This window comes from Danio rerio, chromosome 4, assembly GCF_052040795.2.
Source record: "Danio rerio strain M-AB ecotype USA chromosome 4, GRCz13ab, whole genome shotgun sequence".
NCBI classification, from domain to species: domain Eukaryota; kingdom Metazoa; phylum Chordata; class Actinopteri; order Cypriniformes; family Danionidae; genus Danio; species Danio rerio.
In genome coordinates, this window is record NC_141024.2 from 1230001 (window position 1) to 1244097 (window position 14097).

At 35.4% G+C, this 14097-nt stretch overlaps 1 protein-coding gene and 1 long non-coding RNA gene across 6 annotated transcripts in view; both read left to right on the plus strand.

Moving 5' to 3' along the window:
* Positions 1–12185, plus strand: part of rpap3 (RNA polymerase II associated protein 3) — a 20788-nt gene extending 8603 nt beyond the window's left edge. For 4 of the 5 annotated variants that reach the window (XM_087246224.2, XM_087246227.2, XM_087246226.2 and 1 more), the window contains exons 7-17: positions 401–471; positions 1985–2113; positions 2359–2486; positions 4055–4176; positions 4260–4330; positions 5891–5977; positions 7126–7256; positions 7660–7768; positions 7837–7934; positions 9458–9558; positions 11789–12132. In XM_087246224.2, the coding sequence (XP_087102350.2) occupies positions 401–471; positions 1985–2113; positions 2359–2486; positions 4055–4176; positions 4260–4330; positions 5891–5977; positions 7126–7256; positions 7660–7768; positions 7837–7934; positions 9458–9558; positions 11789–11874 (1133 nt within the window). In that variant the 3' untranslated portion in view covers positions 11875–12132. 5 annotated transcript variants of the gene reach the window in all.
* The window catches only part of LOC148679883 (uncharacterized), a 759583-nt gene that overhangs the window by 549751 nt on the left and 195735 nt on the right, over positions 1–14097 (plus strand). The gene's annotated exons all lie outside the window — the stretch shown is intronic.

Below are 14097 nucleotides of genomic sequence, written 5' to 3' on the forward strand. Positions count from 1 at the left end.
ACTCCTGCCAGCTGATCACCCATCACCTGTGTGGCCTTACGTAAGCAGGTGAGCTGACGTGACATGTAGGTGGTGTTTATCCATATCATTAAACCACTTGATCCGTGACACAGAATAATACTTTATAATATTATTAATCTTAATCAATCATGCAACCAATAAAATATAAATATATATAAATTTCAAAAATGGCTCCAACAATTGCTATGATTGAAAGCTGAATTTTCAGTGTCATTGTTTAAACGGTTCTGTAAATTATGCACATGACATATTAACATCTATCAACATTCAACTGAATTGAAATTGTATTGCAGATTTTTTTTAAGTATCAACAATATTGTGTTATAATGAGACATCCAACTTATTACTGATCATTTTGTTTGTGCATTTATTTCTCCAGATTATGAAATGGTTCTCAAACTGGATCCTGGAAACTCAGAGGCTCAGACTGAAGTGCAGAAGCTGCAGCAGGTTTGCTATTGATTTCAGATATTTGTGAAGCGAATCATCACTAGCTTTGTTTCCATCCACCTATCATTGCACATTGCACATTTTGGATATAAAATGGTTGATGGAAATGATTTTGAAAGTGCGCATAAAAAAACATATGCGCATAACTGAGTAGGATAAACCTATGATTCGATAAGAGAAAATGCACATAAACTACAATGAAAACACTTTTAGTGTACAAATTCCAGTGTTCTCATTAAAAAAAAAAAGTCATGTGATTTTGTTATAAGAAATCATGTGATGATGATAATATTAGGTGCGTTCTGCTGCGCAGATCGATCGAAATCTGTCTTAAAGCAGTGTATGCTGGTTAAAAATTTTGTCCGGATTGATGCTGCGCCAACGCCACGTGACTGTCACATGTGGCATCAAAGTACTGCGACAGCGCTCCGAGATCAGACGGCTGATTTAGACTGCAGCATCTGAAAAGCGACTGCACAAGCTGATGACGACACCGATATTACATGATTGGCTGAGCTCACCGCGTGACAGCAACCATGTTTCGAGTTTATCATTGGACAAACTCCGATTCAAAAGTTTCAAAACAAACAATTTACTTTTCATACCCTCTCTGTCTTTTATCTATCATGCTAATTAAAAAACTACAAATATTTGACTGCAGTGATCATCTTTTGTTAAACAATTTGGTTATAAAGGCTAGCTTGTTTGCACAGGTTTATTTTCAATCTTTTTATACAGACTATTTACTGCATTCATCTCCATGAACGATTTAAATGATATATTTTAGTGAATAACCTAAATATGAACTCAAATAAGTCTTACAGAATAGGAGTTTATACTCCTAAAATTTATGCTTATTGCTTTGTATTTAATAGGCCTATTCATTTTTATGTTTATATTGCCTTCTTGTTTCTCCTTATTTCTCTCATACATTTGTAATACATTTAATTCATAATTCCCTTATTGTTTAAAAAGGAACTATAGTTTGTAGAGACTGTATTCTGTTTTATTTGTAAGTCTTTTGCTGTTATAAAAAATAAAAAATGATGATGACGCCATGTGATCGGTCATCATGACTGCCGCAACTTTGAGCCCCGAAGTGTCCAGCTGTCCGGCTTGACAGGTCAGTTTTCAACTCTGCCCCCACCTGCGCTCGGCTAATCTCGATGATCACCGGCTGCACCTATTGTGTGTGAATGGACAAACCAGTAGGCTTCAAGAGCACCTGTCTCTGCATCTCATGCCTTCATTGCATGTCGGCATTGTCTGAGGCGCAAGTCATTTATTAAATAAAGAAAAGATTGATGCAGCTTCTCCTACTACAGCAAATTCAGTTTTTACTTTTGATATTTGGCGCCAGTTAATCAGGAAGTGATGATTTTGTTCTCTTTGACTTGTAGGATGGAAACAGTGCTTTACACACACGTCTTAAATGCAATATTCCAGATTTGCGCATACATTTAATTCACATCTTTGGATGGAAACACAGCTAACATTTATTGCTTTTCTTCAGGAGCTGAACTCCAGCAAACAGACAGAAGAGACAAGAGAAAGTGAAAGCATCACGGAGCCGACGGCGGAACAACAGCAGCGTCTGCAGGAACAGCAGAGGAAACAGGAAGCTGTCATGCACAAGGACCGAGTAAGCTTTATCATGAACATTATCTGTGGCTTGTTTACTATTGGTTGCTAGGTTACCAATACTACAGTGAGCTGCTCTAACAATGATGCAAACGCACCTAATTAGCATTGCAAACTTTGAAAAGACTCACGTTAGGAGGGAAACCAGCTAATGATTCAAATAATTTGGACATCGCTCATTCATTTTCTGATTATTACAGACCATAATGTTCTGCTAATGCTAATGTGGTGTGTGTGTTTGCGCAGGGAAATGCGTACTTTAAAGAGGGCCGGTACGAGGCGGCGGTGGAGAGCTACACTAGAGGAATGGAGGCGGACGAGACGAATGCACTACTGCCTGCTAACAGAGCCATGGCCTTCCTCAAACTCAACAGGTCAATACCACTGTCTGTAGTGTGCACTAGGAAGTGACCGAGACTCTGAGTAGTGTGTACTAGTGAGGTAGTGAGACTCTATTGTGCACTCTGCTGAGTGAAACTGTGTACACTTGTAAAAGTTATCATGACTCTAGTGTGCACTAGTGAATGTGTAAGACTAGGGTGCACTTATGAGTGAGTGTGATCTATAAACTAGTGAATAAATGAGTGAGCATGATATGAAGACTGTATTGTGTCCACTGATAAGCGAGCAAAATGTGTGTACTATGTAATGTGTGCACTAGTGAGTGAGCATGATGTTAAGACTTTAGTGTGCACTGATAAGCGAGCAAAATGTGTGTACTCTGTATAGTGTGCACTAGTGAGTGAGCATGATGTTAAGACTCTAGTGTGCACTGATAAGCGAGCAAAATGTGTGTACTCTGTATAGTGTGCACTAGTGAGTGAGCATGATGTTAAGACTCTAGTGTGCACTGATAAGCGAGCAAAATGTGTGTACTCTGTATAGTGTGCACTAGTGAGTGAGCATGATGTTAAGACTTTAATGTGCACTTATAAGCAAACAAAATGTGTGTACTCTGTATAGTGTGCACTAGTGAGTGAGCATGATGTTAAGACTTTAGTGTGCACTTATAAGCAAACAAAATGTGTGTACTTAGTATAGTGTGCACTAGTGAGTGAGCATGATGTTAAGACTTTAGTGTCCACTAATAAGCAAACAAAATGTGTGTACTCTGTATAGTGTGCACTAGTGAGTGAGCATGATGTTAAGACTTTAGTGTCCACTGATAAGAGAGCAAAATGTGTGTACTCTGTATAGTGTGCACTAGTGAGTATGATGTTAAGACTTTAGTGTGCATTGATAAGCGAGAAAAATGTGTGTAGTATGTAAGGTGTGCACTAGTGAGTGAGCATGATGTTAAGACTTTAGTGTGCACTGATAAGCGAGCAAAATGTGTGTACTCTGTATAGTGTGCACTAGTGAGTGAGCATGATGTTAAGACTCTAGTGTGCACTGATAAGCGAGCAAAATGTGTGTACTCTTTATAGTGTGCACTAGTGAGTGAGTGAGCATGATATGAAGACTGTATAGTGTGCACTGATAAGTGAGCAAAATGTGTGTAGTATGTAAGGTGTGCACTAGTGAGTGAGCATGATGTTAAGAGTTTAGTGTCCACTGATAAGCGAGCAAAATGTGTGTACTCTGTATAGTGTGCACTAGTGAGTGAGCATGATGTTAAGACTTTAGTGTGCACTGATAAGCGAGCAAAATGTGTGTACTCTTTATAGTGTGCACTAGTGAGTGAGCATGATATGAAGACTGTATAGTGTGCACTGATAAGTGAGCAAAATGTGTGTAGTATGTAAGGTGTGCACTAGTGAGTGAGCATGATGTTAAGACTCTAGTGTGCACTGATAAGCGAGCAAAATGTGTGTACTCTGTATAGTGTGCACTAGTGATGTACCGTGACGTGTACTGTCTGTAGTGAGCACTTATGAGTGAGTGAAATGTGTGTACTCTTTATAGTGTCCACTAGTGAGTGAGCATGATGTTATCTGTGCAGGTTTGCGGAGGCGGAGCAGGACTGCAGTGTGGCTCTCGCTCTCGACCCCTCATACACTAAAGCGTTCGCCAGACGAGCCACAGCCAGAGCCGCTCTGGGGAAGTGCAGGGACGCCAGAGATGGTCGGTCACCCAGAACATCAGTCTTATCCCACACACCCCTAATAGTCTCTCAGGAAAACCCACTTCATTGTGTTTGCTTGCAGATTTTGAGCAGGTTCTGAAGCTCGAGCCGGGAAACAAACAAGCCATAAGTGAGATCGAGAAGCTCACAGCGGTACGTGTCAACACTAGATGTAGTCTGTAGTCATCGTGTTGGTCAGATTTGGTTGTTTAAGCACTGTTCACATCAACCATGATAACTATAAAGAGAGGAAGTGCGTCCCAAATTGCATACTTGTGCACTATTTTACACCATTTTGTAGTGTAAATACTATAAGTAGTGCATTTACACTGAACTATTATTGTTATTCTAAAAAGAATAAGTGAACTTTGAATACCAACTCAACTAATAAACAACGCAACACTAACAGCATTAGAATCCATTGAAATATAAAGGACACACAATTTAAGCTCCAGACAACATTGTGGAGAAGATCTACTTACAGGCAAAATGCTAACTGCTTAGCATATTATCTTTAGATGGTGAGGAGGGACTGTGATTCAAAGCCACGCCTCCTGAAATAGCGAACGCAGGAAATGCTTCACAACAGCAGACAACCCACTAGTTCATGTCATTCGCCAGTTAGTTAGTGTTTGGCCGGCGGCGTGCAGGAATTACATTTATTACTAAGCCATACCTACATGCTATTTCAGAGCGAATATTCAGAGTAGCGGTAAACAGTATAGGAAGGCTTATATTGTTTAAAAATGACCCAATGTGAATATAAAAGCAACTTCAGCTCAATAAAACAGGTTAGGCAGAATAGCGCTGTTTACTGATGATCTGATGTTAAACTGAATATAAATCTCCATTATCGATGCTCTAAAGCACAGGTGTCAAACTCAATTCCTGGAGGGCCGAAGCCCTGCACAGTTTACTTCCAACCCTGCTCCAACACACTTACCTGTAGGTTTCAAACAAGCCTGAAGGACTCAATTAGTTTGATCAGGTGTGTTTAATTAGAGTTGGAACTAAACTGTGCAGAGCTGCGGCCCTCCAGGAACTGAGTTTGACACCTGTGCGCTAAAGGGATGTTATGAAACTGAAGATAGTCACAGCAATCTTTAGTCAAGAGATTTCAGTGGCTGAACAACACGTCTGTGCATATAACCCATTCATAACACAACACCATCTAACATCAGCTCAGCCTGACTATAATAGTTGTAAAACAGAACATGACCTGTCTAACAGAAATAATCCAGATATGGTGTCGTCCTTCCTCCAGCGTGCTAAAGTAACTCCGATACCGATTCAGGTTTTTAAAAGTTTCAATTCAGCATTTGATTTCACCGCGTCTGTGATTGTCTCATGCAGGCGGGCACACGGTAACGGCGGATCTGCGTGAACAGATGCACAGAAGTCCGAATCTACATTTGCTGACAGACAGTTTAAGCTACTTATCGAAATTATGAGAGATGTCGGCCCGACAATATTTAATTGGATGAATATTTTTTAGTTTTATGCCTTACCCAGAATATAAAAATACATATAAACACATTTAGATCATTTGCTGTAATCAGTACTATTAGACTGTGATGAGACTTTCAACCAGCACAACAACACACGTTTCTGAAGACAATCACCTACTGCACCTTTAATATGTAGCCCTCTTTTTAAAGATTATCCAAAGATAAACACTATCCAGAAAACTGTATGTGTGTGTTTTTATATCAGGAGATGCGCAGCAGTCTGGCTCCACAGGAGGACACACTGAGAAAGACCGTCCAGCCCATACACAAGCCTGAGCACCTCAGATCCACCGTGAGTCCTATTTATACATACGCACACACGTTTCAGTCATATGTAGGGCCGGACAGAATCTGCAGAGAGTTTAGTACAAAAAAATATTCAGATTTATGCGGAATGATTTTAGGAGCATCATCATAACTTAAAACTGAATATGTGAAATAAAAAATAATACATTTTTAACTCGAGGTGTGAAGCTACACTGGCCTCACGGTTCGGTTACGATCTTGCCATCGATTTGGTGCAATTCGATATCTCTGTGCATCACGGTGCATTGATGATGCTTTCCATACACAGTGTTATATTTTGGGGGGGGATAACAAGCAGTCTGTATAAACACACACACACACATAGACACACAGCATCACGCTCTCTCATTCACACACACATGCAAGCGAGGGTTACTGTGAGACCGCTCACTCCTGTTCAAATTACACCAGAGATAGCGACCGCTCCCGCGCTTTATTCTGAAATTTATTCCCGCGCTGCAAGAAATCTGGTCTGGTCCCGCGGCTATACCGCAGACCTCTATCCAGAAGTATCAGCCGAGAGGAGAGGAAAAGTCACGCCAGCAGCCAAATAAGCCACAGTGAGAGAAATAAATAAATAGAGTTTACTTTCATTTTCTCAAACGCAGTGAAATAGGAGCTTCTGCTGTAAGCGTCACTGAAAAATTGTCCAGCAAACACACACACGCAGTGAAATTGTGCATAGTTTCTGTGTTTTTAAGCAGTTGGAGCGTTGTAAATACTCACACTCGCCTCCCTCGCTATAGTAATCAATGACGACAGTATATAATAACCGGTTATGATCATTACTGAACCCATACTGAATTGTCCGCGTCTGCATCGCGGTGCACTGAAAAAACAATTAATTTTGACACCCCTATCTTTAACTTTTATTTAATGTTTACAATGCAAATACAATTACATTTATTTGGTAAACGAAGCCAGTCTCTCAGATATCTACTGAAAGACAGAAAATATTACTTTACAAACTGCATTGTAAACAAATCACATTTTAATATTGCTGTTAGTAAATCTGCGGATTTCTGCATGCACAGGTTGCGTGTGGGCCCAGTCATAAGCCTCATTAATAACTGTTTTAAATTATCCTGATTACAATTGTGAGCAAAATAATAGTTTTTATCCGTAATTGAGCAGAAACCCTTGAGGCGAATGGAGATTGAAGAGGTTGGAGGAGCGATCGCTCAGACTCCGCTCACGTCTTCACCTCATCATAAGATCCAGAAGATGGAGGAGAAGCCAGACGCCAGCTGTCCTGCTGTGGCCAGGTCTGCATTGCATTCAGAAAGATGGGGGAACGGATTTGGGGGGAGTTATTGCAAGCTAACAGACTCCTCCTGCTCACCATTTCTGCTTGTTGTCAACAGCTGGAGGGGCGTGTTTAAGTTTAATAGCCACGCCCAATACCTCAGACAGACCTAATCTGAGAATTTAACTGAAAACAAACAGGAAGTGCATCTTGCAGATTTCAATTCAAGATTACAAGTGCAAACTATTAGTTTTTCTTAATGGCATGCACAGATGAATTGTTCACCACAAAACTAGTAATGTGAGCTAACAATCAATGTGGTTGGTTTTGATTTCATGTGTACTTTAGCTGCACACACATGATAAAAGCTATCTTTATTATGTTAGAGCATGGCGTAAGGCATTTGCTCACTTTGTTGTCAGGTCTGCTGAGGACGAGGTCATTCCTCCTCCACCCTGCACCAGTTTCCAGCTAGAGGCCGACCTGAGGAAGATCAGCCAAAACCCACAGTCCACATACAGCTATCTGAAGGTACCAGCAGCACCTAAACCTCTCCTTCAGCTTCTCATTCAGAGCTAATGTTTGCTTCCCTATTTCAGCAAATCAGTCCAGACTCGTATCCAAAGATCTTCCAGAACTCTCTGGAGTCTGACGTGCTGAACCGCATCCTGCAGACCTTCCACCGCTGCCACACACGGTCAGCACATCACACAAGCTTTATATCTTAAAGGTCCCGTGAAGTGATATTAAATATGGATTTTTTTATTCGATGTTTAATGTAATCTCGATTAAAACACGAAGAGAGGGCGTGGCATGTAGTAGCTCCTCCCCATAAAAAGAAACAGCCAATAGCATTTTGTTTAATCACTGCTTTTCCAGTGAGAGTGGTTGAGCTCGAGCACATCAAATAAACAGCTACTGAGAAGGGGGCGGGGCTTGTCAGATACTAGAAAGCATTTGATTGGTCAGAAGGTTTGATGAGAGACAGAAATATGAATAAAAACTGTTGATCCAATTAGGCGGAAGTGACAAACTGCAAGCTTTACATGTCAGTTTTACATCTTCTAAACATTAATTTTGAAGGATTAATATCCTTTAAGACTAACATCTGAAAAACTTAATTTTATGGGATATAAGATACAAAGATACAAGTCGTATATCATATTAAAGATACAAGTTGTGCTCTAAAAGACACACTATACACTGCGCACTTATGCACTGTGTAGTGTATGTGCAATGTTTTTTAAAATAATATGTAATCCCATTTTTTCCCTCTGTTCAGTGTCTTTAATTCAAATATTAGTCTCAGTATTTTTTGTAATGCACGCCCCCTCATCCTTGCACTCTATCAATGTTGAATATGCAGTTTTACATCCACAAATGATTTGCTTTCAACTCGAGTCTGTGAATTTAGGATTTGCTTTAACATAAACATGTAAAGTTGTTTGTGTTTGATGCCTGAAAAGCTTAAAAAACATGAAAAGAAAGTCAAAATTAAAATGAGCCTGGCAGACTGCAATAAAAAGTCAATTCACACACATACGCATCACCAATCTGCAAATGCAAAACTTCCTTTTCGCACACATGAATTAAGATGCATTAATGCAAAACATAATATTTGTTTTCACCAGTATGTCTATGTTGACAGTGCGTGCATTCGTAAATAATACTGACACATATCCCATAGCAAACTGTCAGTACAGGTCTTACCTCAAATTTAACTTGTAAATAACTTGTAATTTAACTTGTAAATTTTTTTTATCCGGAAAGTCTTTAAAGGGAATATTTTTACACTTGAATCCTTTAAAAATGGCAGAATTTTTATTAAAATATATTTATTTCTCATATTATGTATTATTTATTGTTGCCGATGTCTTTTGATTATAGAAAATAGTTGTTTGTAAAATCAGTTTATGCCATGAGATGATATGAAACGGATAAGGCAATAAACTCAACTTTCTGTCTAACCAGATATTCAAACGTTTTCCAGTCAACATTTCACTCTTCCCAAACTAGTGAAATAAATGAATACCTGCAAGTACCTTAGATGAATAATTTGGTTATTTCATTTCCCAGTAACTTTTTTTAAGTGTTGATTTGATTAATTGATTAGTTGATTAGTTGATTAATTGTTTGCTAGCTTTTTTCTGTACCCGTCTAAAATGCTAACTTATGGTTAAATATTAATGTTTTTTAATATTATTTTTTTTTATAATTCAGACCTGAGGAAGCGTCTCTTCTGCTGGACGTCCTGAGAAACCTGGCGAGCGTGAAGAGATTCGACATGGCCGTCATGTTTATGTCAAACACGGAGAAGAAAAGTACGCACACACAGACACACACACACACACACAACACACCGATTAGCTGTTGATTAGCATAGATGATTAGCATAACTTTTTTATTTTACTCAACATTGCATATCTTTGTGACGATTGTTATTTAATATGCATGTATTATTAAATATTGTTATTAAATATTCTCTTATACATGTATTATTAAATATTATTATTAAATATTATCTTGTATGCATGTATTATTAAATTATTTTAATAAATCTTACCTCATATGCATGTATTATTAAATAATATTATTAATGATCTCATATGCATGTATTATTAAATATTATTACTAAATATTATCTTGTATGCATGTATTAAATATTATTATTATAAAAAATCTCTTATGCATGTATTATTAAATATTATTATTAAATATTATCTTGTATGCATGTATTATTAAATTATTTTAATAAATCTTACCTCATATGCATGTATTATTAAATAATATTATTAATGATCTCATATGCATGTATTATTAAATATTATTACTAAATATTATCTTGTATGCATGTATTAAATATTATTATTATAAAAAATCTCTTATGCATGTATTATTAAATATTATTATTAAATATTATCTTGTATGAATGTTTTAAATATTATTATTTTTATTATTAGTATTAAATATTATTATTAAATATTCTCTTATGCATGTATTATTAAATATTATTATAAAATATTATCTCATGTGCATGTATTATTAAATATCATTATTATTATTATTAAATATTCTCTTATGCAGTATTATTAAATAATATTAAAACTTCTCATATGCATGTATTATTAAATATTATAAAAAATATTATTTTGTATGCATCTATTAAATATTACTATTATTATTAAATATTATTTCATATGCATGTATTATTAAATATTATTATTAAACATTATCTTGTATGTATTATTAAATATTAATAATCTTATATGCATGTATTATTAAATATTATTATTAAATATTATCTCGTACGCATGTATTATTAAATAATATTATTAATGATCTCATATGCATGTATTGTCAAATATTATTACTAAATATTATTTTGTATGCATCTATTAAATATTATTATTAATATTATTATTACATATTATCTCATATGCATAAATTATTACACACTTTTATTATTAAATATTATCTTGTATGTATTATTAAATATTTATAATGATCTCATATGCATGTATTATTAAATATTATTATTATATATGATCTCATATGCATGTATTATTAAATATTATTATTATATATGATCTCATATGCATGTATTATTGAATAATATTATTAATGATCTCATATGCATGTATTGTTAAATATTATTACTAAATATTATTTTGTATGCATCTATTAAATATTATTATTAATATTATTATTACACGTCTCATATGCATAAATTATTACATATTTTTATTATTAAATATTATCTTTTATGTATTATTAAATATTTATATTGATCTCATATGCATGTATTATTAAATATTATTATTATATATGATCTTATATGCATGTATTATTGAATAATATTATTAATAATCTCATATGCATGTATTAAGGCTGCACAACATATGGTTTCAGCATCAATATCACAAAATATGTCTATTTGCAATAGTCACATGGTTAGCATTACAGTTTATTTATAGTTTTTTAAACCAGTTTATTAACCACAGTTCAAAACACATGCGATTTGTGAAGTCACTGCAGAATCGAACTACAGTACAATAGGGGGAAAGTTTGTCATTTGTATGTGTTTTAAGGCCTTTGTGATTATTTTTATAGTGTAAAGCATTCAAGCGCAAGAAACTGTACCATTTGTAATTTTAATAAACAATAATGCAGTGTTATTTTACATTTAATTATTCAATATATCGACCTGAATACTGTTGGACTCCCCAGAAAAACCATAAAGCACTGTTTATTTCACTTTAGTCTTTCTTTTTTGTGTGTGTAGTTTGGTAATTAAATCAATATAATAAATTATATGTATATAAAATAATATACAGGCCTATACACGACTAACTCCCTACAAAACTATCCCAATCAATCTAAATGAATGACTTTGCAAATGCCATTTAAGCCATCAGGTGATATTATATTCATAATCGCAGAGGAAAATATTGCAATGGTCAATTTTCCCAATATCCCTAGTATAAATTGAGTGATATATAGATTTCTGCAATAGTGGATAAACACGCTCTCTCTCTGTTGTTGATCTTGTAGTGGTGCAGGAGCTGTTTGAACGGATTCACAATGCCGATCTGACAGACTCCACAGTTCAAGACTTACAGAAGAAATACGGCCTGTGACCTGCACTCATTTCCCCATCAGTATAACAGGACTAAAAGCTTCATCTCAAACTGTGAATGAACAAAAACACCAGTGGATGCGCTGTGCCTTCGGACATGTCTGTTTGACTCCAGTGTGTGTTTGCTTGATGTTATTGTGAGTCCATCTCAAATGTGTGTTTATTCAGTTCACCATTGGTCATGTGACTGTTTATCGCTTGTCTAGTTGCACGTTCCTCATCTGAATCTGCTTACATTAAATTCAACATTAAAAAAACATCCTAACGCACTCTCTTCACTTGTACACCGAAGAAATTAAACTGAGTATAATAGACATTTTTGGATTTTTAAAGTCAATGGTTCAGGAAAAAAATGTTTTGGAGCTTAGAAGGTTTGACACATCAATAAAGTATAGAAACAGATGCAAATAAAATAGAAATAAACAAAAATAGATGTATTGCATTGTGTATATAAATCAGATTTAATGGTGTTAAAGTCTGAGATCATGAAATGACTTGGAATTGATCATAAATCAGCTCATATTTGATGATAGATGACCCGACTTAGTTTTTAATTGTTAATTAGAGTCAAGCAGGTGAAGATTATTGGCGTCTGATGTGTGATTGTCGCCCTCATGTGGAGAGTTTGGTTCAGAAATTTGACTTTTAAGTTATTTGTTTGAATTAGGGATACGGTTATCAAAGATTATTTTACGGCTAATTAATTGTCGAGAATCTTAATAATCGATAAATCACATCAGTAGTTTACCAAAACAATTCACTCTCACCCATGTCGTCTAAGATGTCCATTTCTATCTAGTCCAGCGGTAATTCCGGTACAGTTGCAGCTTTAAAGGACTTGACACGACCCAAACCTGGAAAACATGGTCTTGTCAAACCTTTAATCACTCTTAAAATTCAGAAATGCTTATCAACTTACTTTTGAATTTAACGCGGTCGTCTCGGACAAGCTCTGTGGTCTGCGCGTCCACTTCACACGTTACGTAATCTTGTCTGTGTACATTACGTCAATACGTTCAATATGGACACACATTTAAAATTAATAATATTCATGAATATTATGTCATATCAATCTATTAAATTATTATATTTATATTTCTGCATATACATTTTTTCTAAACATATTAGTGTTTACAGAGGAGAAAATGACTTGATTTTATTTTAAATATTTCATATACAAGTAATATTGATTTATTTTTATACATTTTTCATAAACACTACCGTCAAAAGCGTTTGGGGTCAGTATGATTTTTAAATGTTTTAAAATAAGCTTCTGCTCCCCGAAGCTGCATTTATTTAATCAAAAATACAGTACACATTAAAACTGTGAAATGTCTTTGCACTATAAAGTAACTGTTCAAAAGTAGCTCATAATTTATTAATTTATTCCAGCGATTTTTAAGATGAAGTTTTAGCTTCATCATTCCATTCAGAAATCACTCTGATATTAATTATTATTATTATTATTAATAGTAATAAAAGCAGTAATGACTGGAGTAATAATATCATTTCAAACTACATACAATAAGAAAACAGTTATTTAACATGAAAAAAACTGACCCCAAACTTTTGACCTTTAATATATATATATATATATATATATATAGAGAGAGAGAGAGAGAGAGAGAGAGAGAGAGAGAGAGAGAGAAACAGACGGACGGACAGACTGACGAACAAGTAGATAGATAGATAGATAGATAGATAGATAGATAGATAGATAGATAGATAGATAGATAGATAGATAGATAGATAGATAGATAGATAGATAGATAGATAGATAGATAGATAGGTAGACGGATAGACGGACAGACAGACAGACAGACAGACAGACAGATAGATAGATAGATAGATAGATAGATAGATAGATAGATAGATAGATAGACAGACGGATAGACAGACAGACAGACAGACAGATAGATAGATAGACAGACGGATAGATAGACAGACAGACAGACAGACAGACGGATAGATAGATAGACAGATGGATAGACAGACAGATGGACAGACAGACAGACAGACAGACAGACAGACAGATAGACAGATAGATAGATAGATAGATAGATAGATAGATAGATAGATAGATAGATAGATAGATAGATAGATAGATAGATAGATAGATAGATAGATAGATAGATAGAATTTAAAGTCATTACATTCGGTGCTTCACAATAAGAGGGGCGGGTGGATTGGAGTCTCTCCATACTGAAGGCAGCCACAGGACCAC